Source organism: Peromyscus leucopus, chromosome 12 (assembly GCF_004664715.2).
Source record: "Peromyscus leucopus breed LL Stock chromosome 12, UCI_PerLeu_2.1, whole genome shotgun sequence".
In the NCBI taxonomy this organism is placed as follows: domain Eukaryota; kingdom Metazoa; phylum Chordata; class Mammalia; order Rodentia; family Cricetidae; genus Peromyscus; species Peromyscus leucopus.
The window spans coordinates 61,786,806-61,799,780 of NC_051073.1; the positions used below are offsets into that span (position 1 = coordinate 61,786,806).

Below are 12,975 nucleotides of genomic sequence, written 5' to 3' on the forward strand. Positions count from 1 at the left end.
TCCTTAGAAATGCAAGATGCTTGGTCCATACTTAAACTTCTCAAAGCTACCCAACTCAGCAGCCTAGGTTTGGGAACACATTCAGATTACAGGGTTACCCCCCCAAACCCCTGACCTTGTGAAGGCAGCGGTTTGGCACTTAAGGGCCATCGTGTCCTTAGTAAAGTTTCATTTCTTTTCCCCAGAGTCCACAACATCACCTTTTTAAGCAATTCCCTTACATTCCCGCTGTGCGTGGAAAGAACAGGGAGGCACACTGGTAAAGCCCTGGTTGTTTTTTTTTTAAATTATCTGCTACTTTGAACTCACCAACCACGAGCATGGCAGACCCATCTGGAAACAGTGTGGATGTGACCTGCCTTGTTTAAGGTGACCCCTCTGAAATGCTTTACCTTGGGGGACAGTGAAAAATCACGCACTGATTTCTGAATAGGTGCTTTGCCTTCCCAAGCAAAAGAGCTACCAAAACCTATTCACCGTCATCCTGTTTTTGGGGAAAAGAAATTGGGAAGCCCAGCCTCGCCGAAGAGGACAGTTTAAGTCCAGCACTCATGCTTCATTCTGCCCCCCCTCCCCCCATTGCTCCTTGTGGTGTGATAAGCAGGTGTCCACCGTCCCTGCGGAAGCATGCTGCTGCCATGACGACCCACACGCCACCCGAAACGTCCCCGGTTGTTTCTCTGCCCGGTTTCCCATACCCATGCTTCCGTGACATTCTTCTTCTAGCCGGACTACCGCGTTCTAACTGTGTTCTCTTTCTCCCCCCACTTCATGCTGCCAACCAAGGAGACGAACAGCTCTGAGGAGTCAGAATGTGATGATCTTGACCCTAATACTAGTATGGAGGTAGAAGCAGCTATGTTGTCCTATTTCCTACAATGATTGCCTTGTCCACTGTGTTCTGTAACAGGGACCTTGCTCAGGTCCAGGATGGATCATGCTCCTGTAATGTCAGGAGAATCGCAGGGTATCCCATCCAAACTAAAGCAAAGCAAAAACTAAATTCACCTCTGTGTGGGTAGGAAACTCTACTTTGGTCTCTTTTTAAAAACCAAACCTTGTGCTTCTCTTGAAAACTTGCCTAATATTTCCTTCCTGAGAAGCTTTGGCTTTATGTAGAAAATGCCCAGCTTTATTATCTGAAACAAGAAAACAGCCGTCACTGATAGTTGGTTCACAGCTGAAGGGTAAGAGGCACTGGGTGGTTTGGTTTGGTTGTTTTTCTCTTTGTGGGTTCCTCTATTTTCTTTCCTCCTCCCCTGTTCCCTTTCCTCTTCCTCTTGATCTGCTGGGCTCTAGTCCTTCAGTGCTCTATGGTTTTTCTGCGTGACCCGGCTCCTAGCTACTCTGTGCTCCTGGTTAAGAACAAAGCAAGAAAGGATTAGCTCTAAGGCATTCCTTTGCCCAGGGCCCAGGGCCAGTGGCTATGGCTACCAAGTGAAGAGCCCACATAACACCTCCCTCCTGGAGCCTTGATCTAGAGGCAGGGAGGAGCACACGGCAGAGCTTTCCCATGCCCCGGGTTTGCATGTGTATGGGGGTTGGAACGGCACCCTGCCATCTTGAACGTCCATCGCCAAGCCTCTAATTCTAGAAACCTGGCCCCTCCATGGTTTCCACACAAACTCACAAACCCTGGAAGAATCGGAGCAAACGTGAGCTAGCTTGCCTTAGCATTTCAGAGTAGATTGACATGTCTGTTTCCAAAAGACATTTTGGAATGTCATTTAGATGGGATCTGTATCCCCTCCCTAGCACTAGCTTGAAAATGACAGATTTCCTCTAATGCAAAATAATTTCTAAATGTATTTTTGACAATCTCATACGTGTATATAGTATATTTCTATCACATCTATCCCCATTACTCTTAGCCCCCTCCCACTCCCTCTGAACCCCTCCTTCCCAGTAAGTCGCCTTCCCATGTTCACAGTTGTTTTATTCTTAAATACCCACTGAGTTTAGTTAGAGCTCCTCGGACGAGCATGGGTGCAGGGTTATTTACTGGAGCATGGGCAACTTATCTATCAGTGACTACCCCCTTGAAGAAAAAGGGCAACCCCACCCCCACCCCAGCAATGACAAGAACTCCTCAGGAGTAGGGCCTTATGTGTCCCCACCTCCCGCTGCCCGATGTAATGTTGTCAGGCCCAGTCTTGAGCAGATAACCACAGCGACAGCCATTTGGAGTCCTCCACAGCCTCCAGATCTTACAAACATGGCTACAAATGTAAATATTTAGAAGGCATGTGACATGTCCATTTAGCGTAACAACAGTAGTAGGTTCCCCCCCCAAACCCTTTCTTATATATATGGAGCCCTAAACTTTTCACCTACCGAGGTAGATTATTATTATTATTACTATTTGGCATAGTCCCTAAGAAGCCCACCACCATATTATGAAAGCAACTAAAAACCCCAAGGGAGACGGTGCAGCCTAAGAGGGGGTGAATCAGCTGTGGGAGAAGCCAGCGGAGTTGAACTGAGCTGGGAGGCTGGTGGTTGAAAGTGGGAACTCTGCCAGAATAAAACTGCCCTGTGGGTGTGGGTTCTGCCACAGAGCCACGTCTGGCGGGTGTGGGTTCTGCCACAGAGCCACGTCTGGCAGGTGTGGGTCAGTAAAGCACTCTGATGTGGGAGGAAGTGGTGACTGCATTCTTACCTTAAATGTGTCTTAGAGATGAGGGAGCTGGGGAGGGTCCTGACCCTGCTTTCCTTGCATTTCCTAAGACAGGCACCTGCATGCATGGCTCCCACACCTGCATGCATGGCTCCCACACCTGTCAGTGTTTAGATACAGGTGGCACGTTATCACCGTGCCTAGATGTTGCCGGCATGTCCTGAAGGAGTCAGCTGCATGCAGAGGAAGGCCAGACAGGGGGAGGGGAGGAGCCAGGTATCTGTGTTCCAGAATGGCATTCCCACCCTGTGAAAGAAGAGGTGGATACAGAGGGATGTGCCAGTGGTCATTCACTGAGAAAGTTAATTGGTCTAGTCAGATGCTCCGTACTACACTTACATAAGAAGGACCACACACACACACACACACACACACACACACACACACACACACACACACACACTTTAGCCCTGCTTGCAAGTTGAACCCCTTTTTTAGGTTCCTGATATTCAAAGCTGGGTATCCTCTTAGTGAACCGAGTGACATCGGTCCCTGGGAGGTGCTACTGGCTACCCAAGGCTATTCTTTTTTTTGTTTTTGTTTTTGTTTTGTTTTTTTTTTCTGAGACAGGGTTTCTCTGTGTAGCTTTGCACCTTTCCTGGAACTCACTCTGTAGCCCAGGCTGGCCTCGAACTCACAGAGATCCACCTGCCTCTGCTTCCCAAGTACTGGGATTAAAGGCGTGCGCCACCCGGCCCAAGGCTATTGCTGGCAGAAGAAAGCCCCAAAGCGTGCTACTTACATGAACAGAAAGGTTTTTTTTTTTTTAATTTTTTTAATCTTTTTTTTAATTTATTTATTTTCAGAGCTGAGGACCGAACCCAGGGCCTTGCACTTGCTAGGCAAGCGCTCTACCACTGAGCTAAATCCCCAACCCCCAGAAAGTTTTTAAATACATTAACTGAGGTGCAAAGCTGCCTCTAGACAGACAGCTCAGCTAGCCCAAACCTCAAGGGGGGTTGGAAGCTGTGAACGCGCTGGCTGCTCCAACGTGTCCAAGGCAGCTGCCCCACAGCCCTTGCCCCTTGTCCGTGTGTCCAAGTGTCCATGCGCTTTCTGAATGTGTCATCCTGATGGGAGCTTAGCCACTTCAGATACAAAGAGCAAGTAGGATCTGGAACCTCAAGCCGCTCAGCATGAGGGATAGGAAAATGGAACTTTATGGCAGCAAAGAAAATGGCTAGAAGTGCGTGCTAAAGACCAGTTGAAATCCGGGTGGCGGCGCCTCCTCCAAAGGGCCTCTTGCTGCTAAGGTGATAGTTAGGGGTCTGTTTCCAAAGTCCCCCAGGCCCAGCCTCACCTTGTCCTTTGGAAGTGTGTTCTAGCCTCAGTGAGCTGAACAGTAGCTCCCTCTAGTCTATACTCAGCCTCCGTGCCTGGGACCCCAAAACCTGGCACTGTGCACCCAGGTGCTTGCTCCATGCCTGGTCTCCCAATGTGAAGTCCTGCCCTGCTGGCTGAGCATCCTTGACCTGACGGACAGCAGCATGTTCATCCCGGAGCACACTGTGAACAGACTCATCTGCCTCCATGGGAATGACGTCACCAAAGCATCTTCTCCCTTCTCTCAACAGGGGACTGTTTTCCTTTAAGGGACAGTTTCCTGGGGTCGTTACACCAGCTGCATCCTATCCAAGCATATATTTGTCTGGCCACCGTACTTTAAGAAGACATAGGCTGTCCTTGAAAGCAGTTTAAGAGGAGAATAAGGCACACTGAATCCTCGGATTTAACTGGCCACTTACATTAAGGGAAGCTGTTGGCACTACTATTCCAAGTCTTTCCTTTCCTTCCCCTGTCAACCAATGCTTGTGGATAGTCACACACACACACACACACACACACACACACACACACACACACACACACCGCTCCCAGCACTGCAGGCTATACCACCGGCCACAGCAAGACTGGCACAAGGTCCCTTCATTGCCCTCTCAGCCTGGCCATCTCTCCATCTGTCACCACACCACATGGGGAACTGCCTTAAAAATGAATGCCTGTAGTTCAGCATTCCCTTGCACTCTTGGGGGAAGGGGGTGAAGAGGACATTATATGTGCAAGAAATTTACATGCAAAAAAAAACCGCCAAATGAAGGTAAAAATGAAACACTAGGGTCTCTTGAGAACAGCTCTGTCCTCCCTCTCTCTCCCTCCCTCCCCCCCCCTCTCTCTCACACACACACACATACACACACACACACACATACACACACACACAGCTTAGACTGATGATGGCCATTTCTAGGCTTAGAGCCATCTGGCTGCCTGCCAGCTTCCTCAGTCCCATGACCACCCCGATCTCTACAAGTGACACTTCAGACTAGAGCCAGGGCCCAAGTATCCAGGCCCAGCACCTGCCCCTAGCCAGGGCCTGTGTCTAATAAATCCTTTCTGGTCAGGGTTAGATTTCCCTTAGGACTCACAGTCCATGCCAGGAGGTCCCCACATCCATATCACCTCTGGAAAGCTGGGGAGGTCATTCCTGGGTTTTCACAGCTGCTCAACCTCACATTGCCCCCTGCCTGAATCACTCAATGGGGGTGAAAAGTCTGAACCCATTTCCAGACTTGGGCCTTTATCTCCAAGGATCAGAATTCTCAGCCCAGCTCTTACGTCAAACCAAATTAATTACACGCATTTTAATTTCTTTAATAAAGCTCCATGGCCCTCTTAGCAGAGGTCAGTCCATCAGAGTGAGAAGTCGCCATTCCAAAAGGACTCCCCCACCCCAGCCACTGCAGACTTCGGCCTCTTTCAGCTGCCAGTTGCCAGCTCTGGAGCTTAGGGAGCTAATAAGTGCCCTCAGCACTGTGGAGAAGGGTCCTGGAGGTGCCAAACCAAGACGCCTGAAAAAAAAAAGGAAGTTAACAGGGGAGGCTATTTCTAATCAAGGTAAAAATAGCATTTTCAGTGGAGCTTTGCGAAGCTGGAGCGAGCCTGTGCTTTTGTTGACTCCTCGTACCACTTCGCAACGGCTGTGACCTAAATCAGCATCCTTACCATTCCAAGTGTGGAGTTCCGTGATGGGAAATGCCTGCGCCATGTTGTGCGGCCATCCCCGCCCTTCATGCCTGGAACGTTGCCAAAATCTCGGACATGCTGTGTGCCCACCACACAGCAGCTCCCCTCTCGCCTCCCATCTCCCTGGCTCTTGGACTTTTTAAAACAGGAAGTTGAGGTACAGAAAGTTTAACTTGGGGCTGCAGAGATGGCTCGGCTCTCGAGGGCACTTGTTGCCCATCCAGAGGACCTGGGTTTGATTCCCAGCACCCACACGGCGGCTTGCCGCCATCCATCACTCCAGTTCCAGGGGATCTGATGCCCTCTTCTGACCTCTGTGGGCACCAGGCATGCATGTGGCACACACACAGAGACAGACAGACAGACATGCATGCAGGCAAACATGCACACCCATAAAATAATTTTTAAGCTGTAATTTTCAGCTCAAAAAAATAGAAGCTAGGACTAGGGGTCTGGCTCAGTCAGGAAAGTGCTATGCACACATGAGGACCTAAGTTTTGATCCCCCTGCATCACATAAAAAAGTGGGCACAGTGGCATCCACCAGTAACCCCAGAGCTGAGGAGACAGACAAGAAGATCTCTGGGTTTGCTGGGCAACCAGTCCAGCTGAATCAGTGGGCTCTCAGTTCCACGAGAGACCCCACATCAAAAATAAGTGGATAATAATTGAGGAAGGCCCGCAGTGTTGACCTCTGACCTCCACATACACATACACACAGGTGCATGCTCGTGAACATGTATGTATGTATACACTTGCACACTGATTTAAAAAGAAGATGCCCTGAGGCGGTTGCTCGGTTTCCCTGACCATTATCCCCACCCCCCCATCACACACCAGCCTGTGGCAGCTTAGAATACACCCTTTCCGGGCTGGTTTTCATCTAAAGCACAGGTCCTGGGGGCCGAGAAGGCCTGTCTTCCACTGCCAGGCGCCCTGTGTGAGTGTGCGGTTCTGTCTGGCTCACCCAGTGGATTATCCTTTGCCCCGGTCCTGGCTTCCCAGAGCTGAACGATGACGGAAACAGAAGCCACTCAAAGGAATGGGACTAAACCAGAGTCAGAAAAACCTGGCCTCTGGATACCAGCAACTGTGGCCTTGGCCCAGTGAGCTTCCTGAGCTCTGGGTTTCTCTGCAGGCAGCTCACACTCCCCAGTGTGCGGGCCTTTAGATCCTGAACACCACATAGATCTAAGGGGGAAATGTCAGGGGACTGGACCACATCTGCCTCCCAAAGCACCGAGACCATGACAGGACAAAGCGGAAGAAAATGCTGTCTGCTGTTGAGTGGTGGCAGGGATAACAACTGAAGTGACCACTCAGTCCTGGGAACAGGGTGAGTGCTCAGAGCTGGCACACACAACCCCCCAACCCCACAAAACACACACACACACACACACACAATTCTGGGTCCCAGCTGCCCCAGCCTCGAAGAACTAGCCTGTTTGCTCCTGCCTAAGACTTTCTGGCATCCTCGTCTCAGATTCAGGGCTGCAGAATAACCTGGCCACACAGATGAAACGTCTACACCCTAGACGGGCGACTGACCCCTGGCATCGCCAGTACCTTTCCACTGAAGCCTGTTTTTGTATTTTAATAACAGAATCAATGAAAAGAACTCTTTAAAGAGGAAGAAAGTGGAGTGCCCCATTCCTCTCCTTTTGACAAAACATTTGCTTTGTAATGGATCTGATGGATTTGGCAGCCAGACACGCTCCTCCTGCCCAGATTTGTCCTGATTCCCTATAAGGACTGATGGATGTTTGCCACTGAAGAAGGGACCTTAGCTGAGGCCAGTCAGCCCTCCATCTTGTGCTCCGTCTGACCATCAGCAGAGGGCACGTTCGCTTATCTGAGCTAGTTTTGTCGCTGACCAAGTTCCCGAGAAAAACTAATATAAACGGAGGAACTTCTTTGCCTCACGGCTCCTGGGTTTCTGCCATTGTTCTTTCAGCCCTGATGCTCTGGGTCAGAGATGAGGCTGAAGATCGTGGCCACGGGAGAGTGTGGGAGAGCAGGCTAGTCACTCGTGGCGGCCAGGAAACAGAAATGGAGAATGTCCACACTAGAGGGCTGTCTCCTTGTCTCCTTTTTATTCAGTCTGTCATCCAGCAGGCTGTGGGATGGTGCCATCCACATTCAGAGCAGGTTACCCTAACCACCACCACCCTAACTAATCCTCTCTGGAAATGCCCTCACAGACACAGCTAGAGTTGTGCTTTCCAAACCTCCTAGGCACTTCTCAATCCAAGTTGACAATAAGCATTAACAATCACCTTTCAGTGTGCCGCCGGCAGACATGGTGGCCCACGCCTTTAACCCCAGCACGCAGGTGGCAGAGGCAGGCAGATCTCTAAATTTGAGGCCAGCCCGGGCTAAATTGAGTTCCAGGACAGCCAGGGCTACACAGAGAGACCCCCGTCTTGAAAAACAAAACAAAACGAACCCAAACCAATCACCTCTCTTAGAGAAAGCAGGGTCAGGGAAGTAAGATCACTCAGCCGGCGAAAGAGCAGGTCTTGCTATCGACCTGTGCCCTCCTCGCCTTGACCTGTGTCCATCAGGAAGTCTGGATGCAGAGGCTCAGGACATTCCTTGTTGCACATCTGCTTGTAGGGGAAGAATTTCTTCTTCGACAACTTTTATAATCCCTTGACTCGTGGGGCAATCGCTGGGCTTTTGGGCACACCCTTTCCCGGTGACTCAGGATCATAGCCGTTGCAGCCGGGGAGGTTAAGTCTATTTGACACTAGTTGGAAAGGTCTGAATTGGTTTCTTGGGCCGGCATCTTTCACTGTGCTCTTAGTCATGTGTGTCCTGAGGCACCTCACCCTAGTCTGAAGGCCTGGCCCGTCTCATTATGTCGTACACTCACAAGGGCACAAATGCCATTGACCTAGGAGTTTCCCTAAGAGTGTACCATTCGAGAAGACAAAGCCACCACCTCCCATTGACCTCTCTAGACCAGCATTCACATACTGTCAAAGTTCACCTACAAGCTCAGGGAGCATTCCTCAATGATTCACAAAGCCAATCTCAGGGGGAAAAAAAAGAAGAAGCAAGAAATCAATCCCACATAGACAGACCAAGTTCTCCAGCCACAAAGAAGATTTAAAAAAAGATTTGGAGGGAGCTGGAGAGGCAGGTACTGGAGTTTGAACCTGTCAGGCAGCTTACAACTTCCTGTAACTCCAGCTCCAGGGCATTTAATACCTCTGACCTTCTTGGGCACCTACATCCATATGCATATCACACACACACACACACACACACACACACACACACACACACACACATACACACTTAAAAATAATAATAATAATTAATCTTTTAAAAAACTATTTGAGCCGGCTGGCAGTGGCACAAACCTTTAATCCCAGCACTCAGGAGGCAGAGTTTGAGGCCAGCCTGGTCTACAGAGCAAGATCCAGGACAGGCACCAAAACTACACAAAGAAACCCTGTCTCCAAAAAAAAAAAAAAATTATTTGAGGGTCTGGAGAGATGGCTCAGAGGTTAAGAACACTGGCTGCTCTTCTAGAGGCCTTGAGTTCAATTCCCAGCACCCACTTGGCAGCTCACAACCTTCTGTGTGATCTGAGGCCCTCTCCTGGTCTGCAGATGTATGTGCAAACAAAACATCGATATACATAACATAAATAAATCTTTAAAAAAATGAGTTGAGGTGGGTGGTGGTGGTGCACGCCTTTAATCCCAGGAGGCAAAGAGGTAGGTGAATCTCTAATTCAAGGCCAGCCTGGTCTACAGAGCTAGTTCCAGACAGCCAGGGCTACACAAAGAAACCCTGTCTCAAAAAAAAAAAAGAAAGAAAGAAAGAAAGAAAGAAAGAAAGAAAGAAAGAAAGAAAGAAAAAGCAGGAAATTGGAAAACTGATGTAGTCAGATTGAAATAATGATAATTAAACATTAATTAAATCCCTTCCTTCCCTGCACTCAGATTTACTTGCAGCAAACATAAAACCAATAGGCTTGGAGGGGTGGAGTGGAGGATTGTTTCACTCGGGGTAGCTCTAGATGGTTCGGAGCATTCAGGTTGAGTTTCCTGCAGCCATCTCTATCCATTAGCGTCCTTCGTATGCCGTTTGCATGTACTTTGTGATTGGGTGGTGAGGGATTAGGACAAAAGGACGCCAGGTCATTTTCAGTTGACAAATGGTTTTCCAGACAGACACACCCTCTTTCTTGGAGTCAGACTCTTGGGCATTAACCGGCAAGCAAAACTAGGCGCGAGCTCTCTTCAAACTCAGCTTGTTATTCAATCATGGTTGGTTTTACCTGTACCATTTCCCCTGGCCCTCGCTGCTGTCCCATTTTGAAGGAAAACATCAGAAGGAACTTAAACCGCTTTGGCGATTCGGTCTTATGGCCTCAGGAAACCCTGTCACTTGCTGCCCTCTGCTGTTCATATAAACCAGAACCCCAGCACTCCATCTCTGCCTCTACCCCCCCCACACACACACACATACACACCCCAACTTTACCCAGCATTCTCTCTCTCCTGCATCTCTCAGAGCGGGACTGCATTTTGTATGAACAACATCATTTCTATTTCACATTTTAGTTCTCCGCGGCTTCCCATCCGTCACTTTATGTTAACTGCCCACCTTTGTAAAGAAAAGAAGCAAACATTCAATTTTAAGAAACATCTGAGACTTAGGATAAGAACCTCAGATCCCTGCATGTACCAACAATGGTCACTAGACAAGACAGCCAGGAGACCCAAATTCCAGTCCAGTAATTGAGTGACCTCCGTGAATCTGATTCAAAGAAACTTTGACCCATTCTACAAAAGAGGCTGTGTTTAACACCGTGATTGATAACAATTGAAGGGACATAAAACACAGAAGGGTGCCATCTGCAACCTGGTGGCTGGTGAGCATATGCAATACAGATAAGATGCTATGACACACAGCAGCTTGTGACCAGAGCCCCCAAGGTTACCAGCCTCTGAAAGAGCACAGAGGAAGGAAGACCACCGATTGACTGAATCACGGACTTGGACTGACCAATGGGATTCCCAATTTATAGAAAACAAAAGGCATTCCAGTTTCTGGGGAAGATGTGTTCTTATCTTATCTCCCCCTTAATTAGAATCCCAACCACTAAAAATTGGCAATGATTTGACAAATACAGAATACCACACGCCAAGTTCAGTGCTAAATTTGGAGGCAATAATAATGAAGAATGCGATCAGTCATGGGCCTGGGAGCCGTAGAGAGAACAGTGTCATGGCCGTCTCCTGTCCATACCTGGATTTGCTTCAGAGAGGACAAGGAAAGAATCATCTGGGGCTGTGGTCCACAGTTACAGCTAGCAAAAGCATTGGTGTGGACCTTGCCCTGCTTCTTAGTCACTGCTGGAAGTTTATAGAGGACTGGAAGGAAATGGGACAGAGGTAGCCAGCTGAGCGGGTGTGCCTTTGACATCAACGACAAAGTGCAGTGCTTTCCCCAAGCACCGCCCACTGCACTCTACACTGTGATGGACAGAGTGCTGAGCTAATCAAAGACGCCCATAGCCAGCCCTCTGTCACTTTAGGACCTCACACTTCACTTCCCTGTCTCATTTAGGAGACAGGGATCAGTCATGCTGCCTCTGTTTTCCTCCAGGGCTTTGCGGGATCCCGGGGAGGTGTTGGTGAGACGTTTCTACCGCTTAGATGAAGCTGCCCAGGTCAGGGCTGATATTACCAGATAAAGAACCTACAGCTAAGCTTCTCTCCAGCATTCCCACTAAATCCACACCCTAATTAGGAATACTCATTTTTTAAACAGAGCGTGTATTCACTAGCATCCATGACACAGCTGGGCTCCCATGATGAGAAAGAGGAGTAAGACACCCTCTCTGCAGCCAGCTGGGGTGTGTTCTCATAGAAATACTGCCTCGGTACAGGCTTTTGAAGCCTCACTTCGGCTTTTCTTGCTAGGATCTGAGAAGGCAGCTCCATGGTGGTGTGCTTGCCTAGCGTGCAAAATCCTGGGTTCCGTGTCTCGTGCCTCAAGTATATGTGAAATACACCTTCCACGTGTTCCCTTGTCCCCTCTACGAGACTGCTGGCAGGGACTTCATAGCCTTCTCTCTGGGGAATCTGGGCTACCAAAGAGTCTGTCGGGCAGCATCCTCAGGGGGCTTTCTCCCCAGAGTCCTGACTGAGTCAGGGGAAGGGGAGGGAGCAGAGTTCAGAGCTCCGTTGTCTGTTGAGGGCTGGTCCTCACCGTACATAAACTTAGAATGCAAATGTCACCGAACCCCACCTTCCCCACTGTACTGACGCCTGTGGGTGGCAGTGTGCCAGTCCACCTTGTTCCCTCCTGGCACCGCCACCCAACCAAGGGTCGGTTCCATAAATCTTTACCGACATCACACAACCCTTCCATGTTGGCATCACAATCCTCAATGTACAGACAACTGAGTCCCACATTGTTTAAGAATAGCAGCCAAGCTGGGTGGTGGTGGCACACGTCTTTAATCCCAGCACTCGGAAGGCAGAGACAAGCAGATCTCTGTGAGTTCGAGGCCAGCTACATATCGAGTTCCAGGATAGCCAGGGCTACATAACGATATCCTGAGGGAGAGGGGGAAGAAAAAGAGAGACGGGGAAGAGAAAAGAGAAACACTATATGCTGTTATAATAAATACAGAAAGTAGGGCCTATATCTTCGATTTCTGTGTCCACAGAACCACACACAGATCAGCCAGTCTTTCTTAAGTGGAGAGAAAAGCCTCCTGTAAGCCCAGCTCTGAGTAATCACCATCAATATCTGGAAATATTCTTAGCCTCTTCTCTTGTCTGCCAAATAACTTTTTCGCCTACCTCGCCTAATCCAGGCTGATCAATGAACGACCTCTTTCGCGCCCCCTGCTGGTGCCATGGTGCTGGTGCTGTCGTAGTTCATTGATCGCGCTGAGTAAAGTTTTGCATCCCTCTCACACACAGGGGTCTCTTAGGTGCGAGACTCAATAAATAGCTTTACTTACAACATCCTTGCATGTGTCACTCATCTACAAAAGTCTCAGGGGCTGGAACCTTGCAGGTGGAAGATCCGTTTCTTTGCACAGACCAGATCATCCACCACTGGTCCTTCAACAAGGCTGCCTGGTAATTTGCCTGAATGAGGCTTTAAAGGGTACAGTTAATACAGAGGCCCGCAGCTGGTAAGGGTTCTGAGCAGGAATAACTGTGGCGTGCTCAACCCTGAATGAGAACTCTGTACCGCAGCCCCTCCCCCACGAGGGAACACCGCAGAAGAGAAACA

At 49.2% G+C, this 12,975-nt stretch overlaps 1 protein-coding gene across 14 annotated transcripts in view; it reads left to right on the forward strand.

The window, feature by feature from the left end:
- Positions 1 to 12,975, forward strand: part of Kalrn (kalirin RhoGEF kinase) — a 607,498-nt gene that overhangs the window by 571,874 nt on the left and 22,649 nt on the right. For 13 of the 14 annotated variants that reach the window (XM_028886329.2, XM_028886335.2, XM_037209787.1 and 10 more), the window contains one exon: positions 787 to 846. The exons of the other annotated variant lie outside the window; for it this stretch is intronic. In XM_028886329.2, coding sequence (XP_028742162.1) covers positions 787 to 846 — 60 coding nt within the window. The remainder of the gene's footprint in view (positions 1 to 786; positions 847 to 12,975) is intronic. 14 annotated transcript variants of the gene reach the window in all.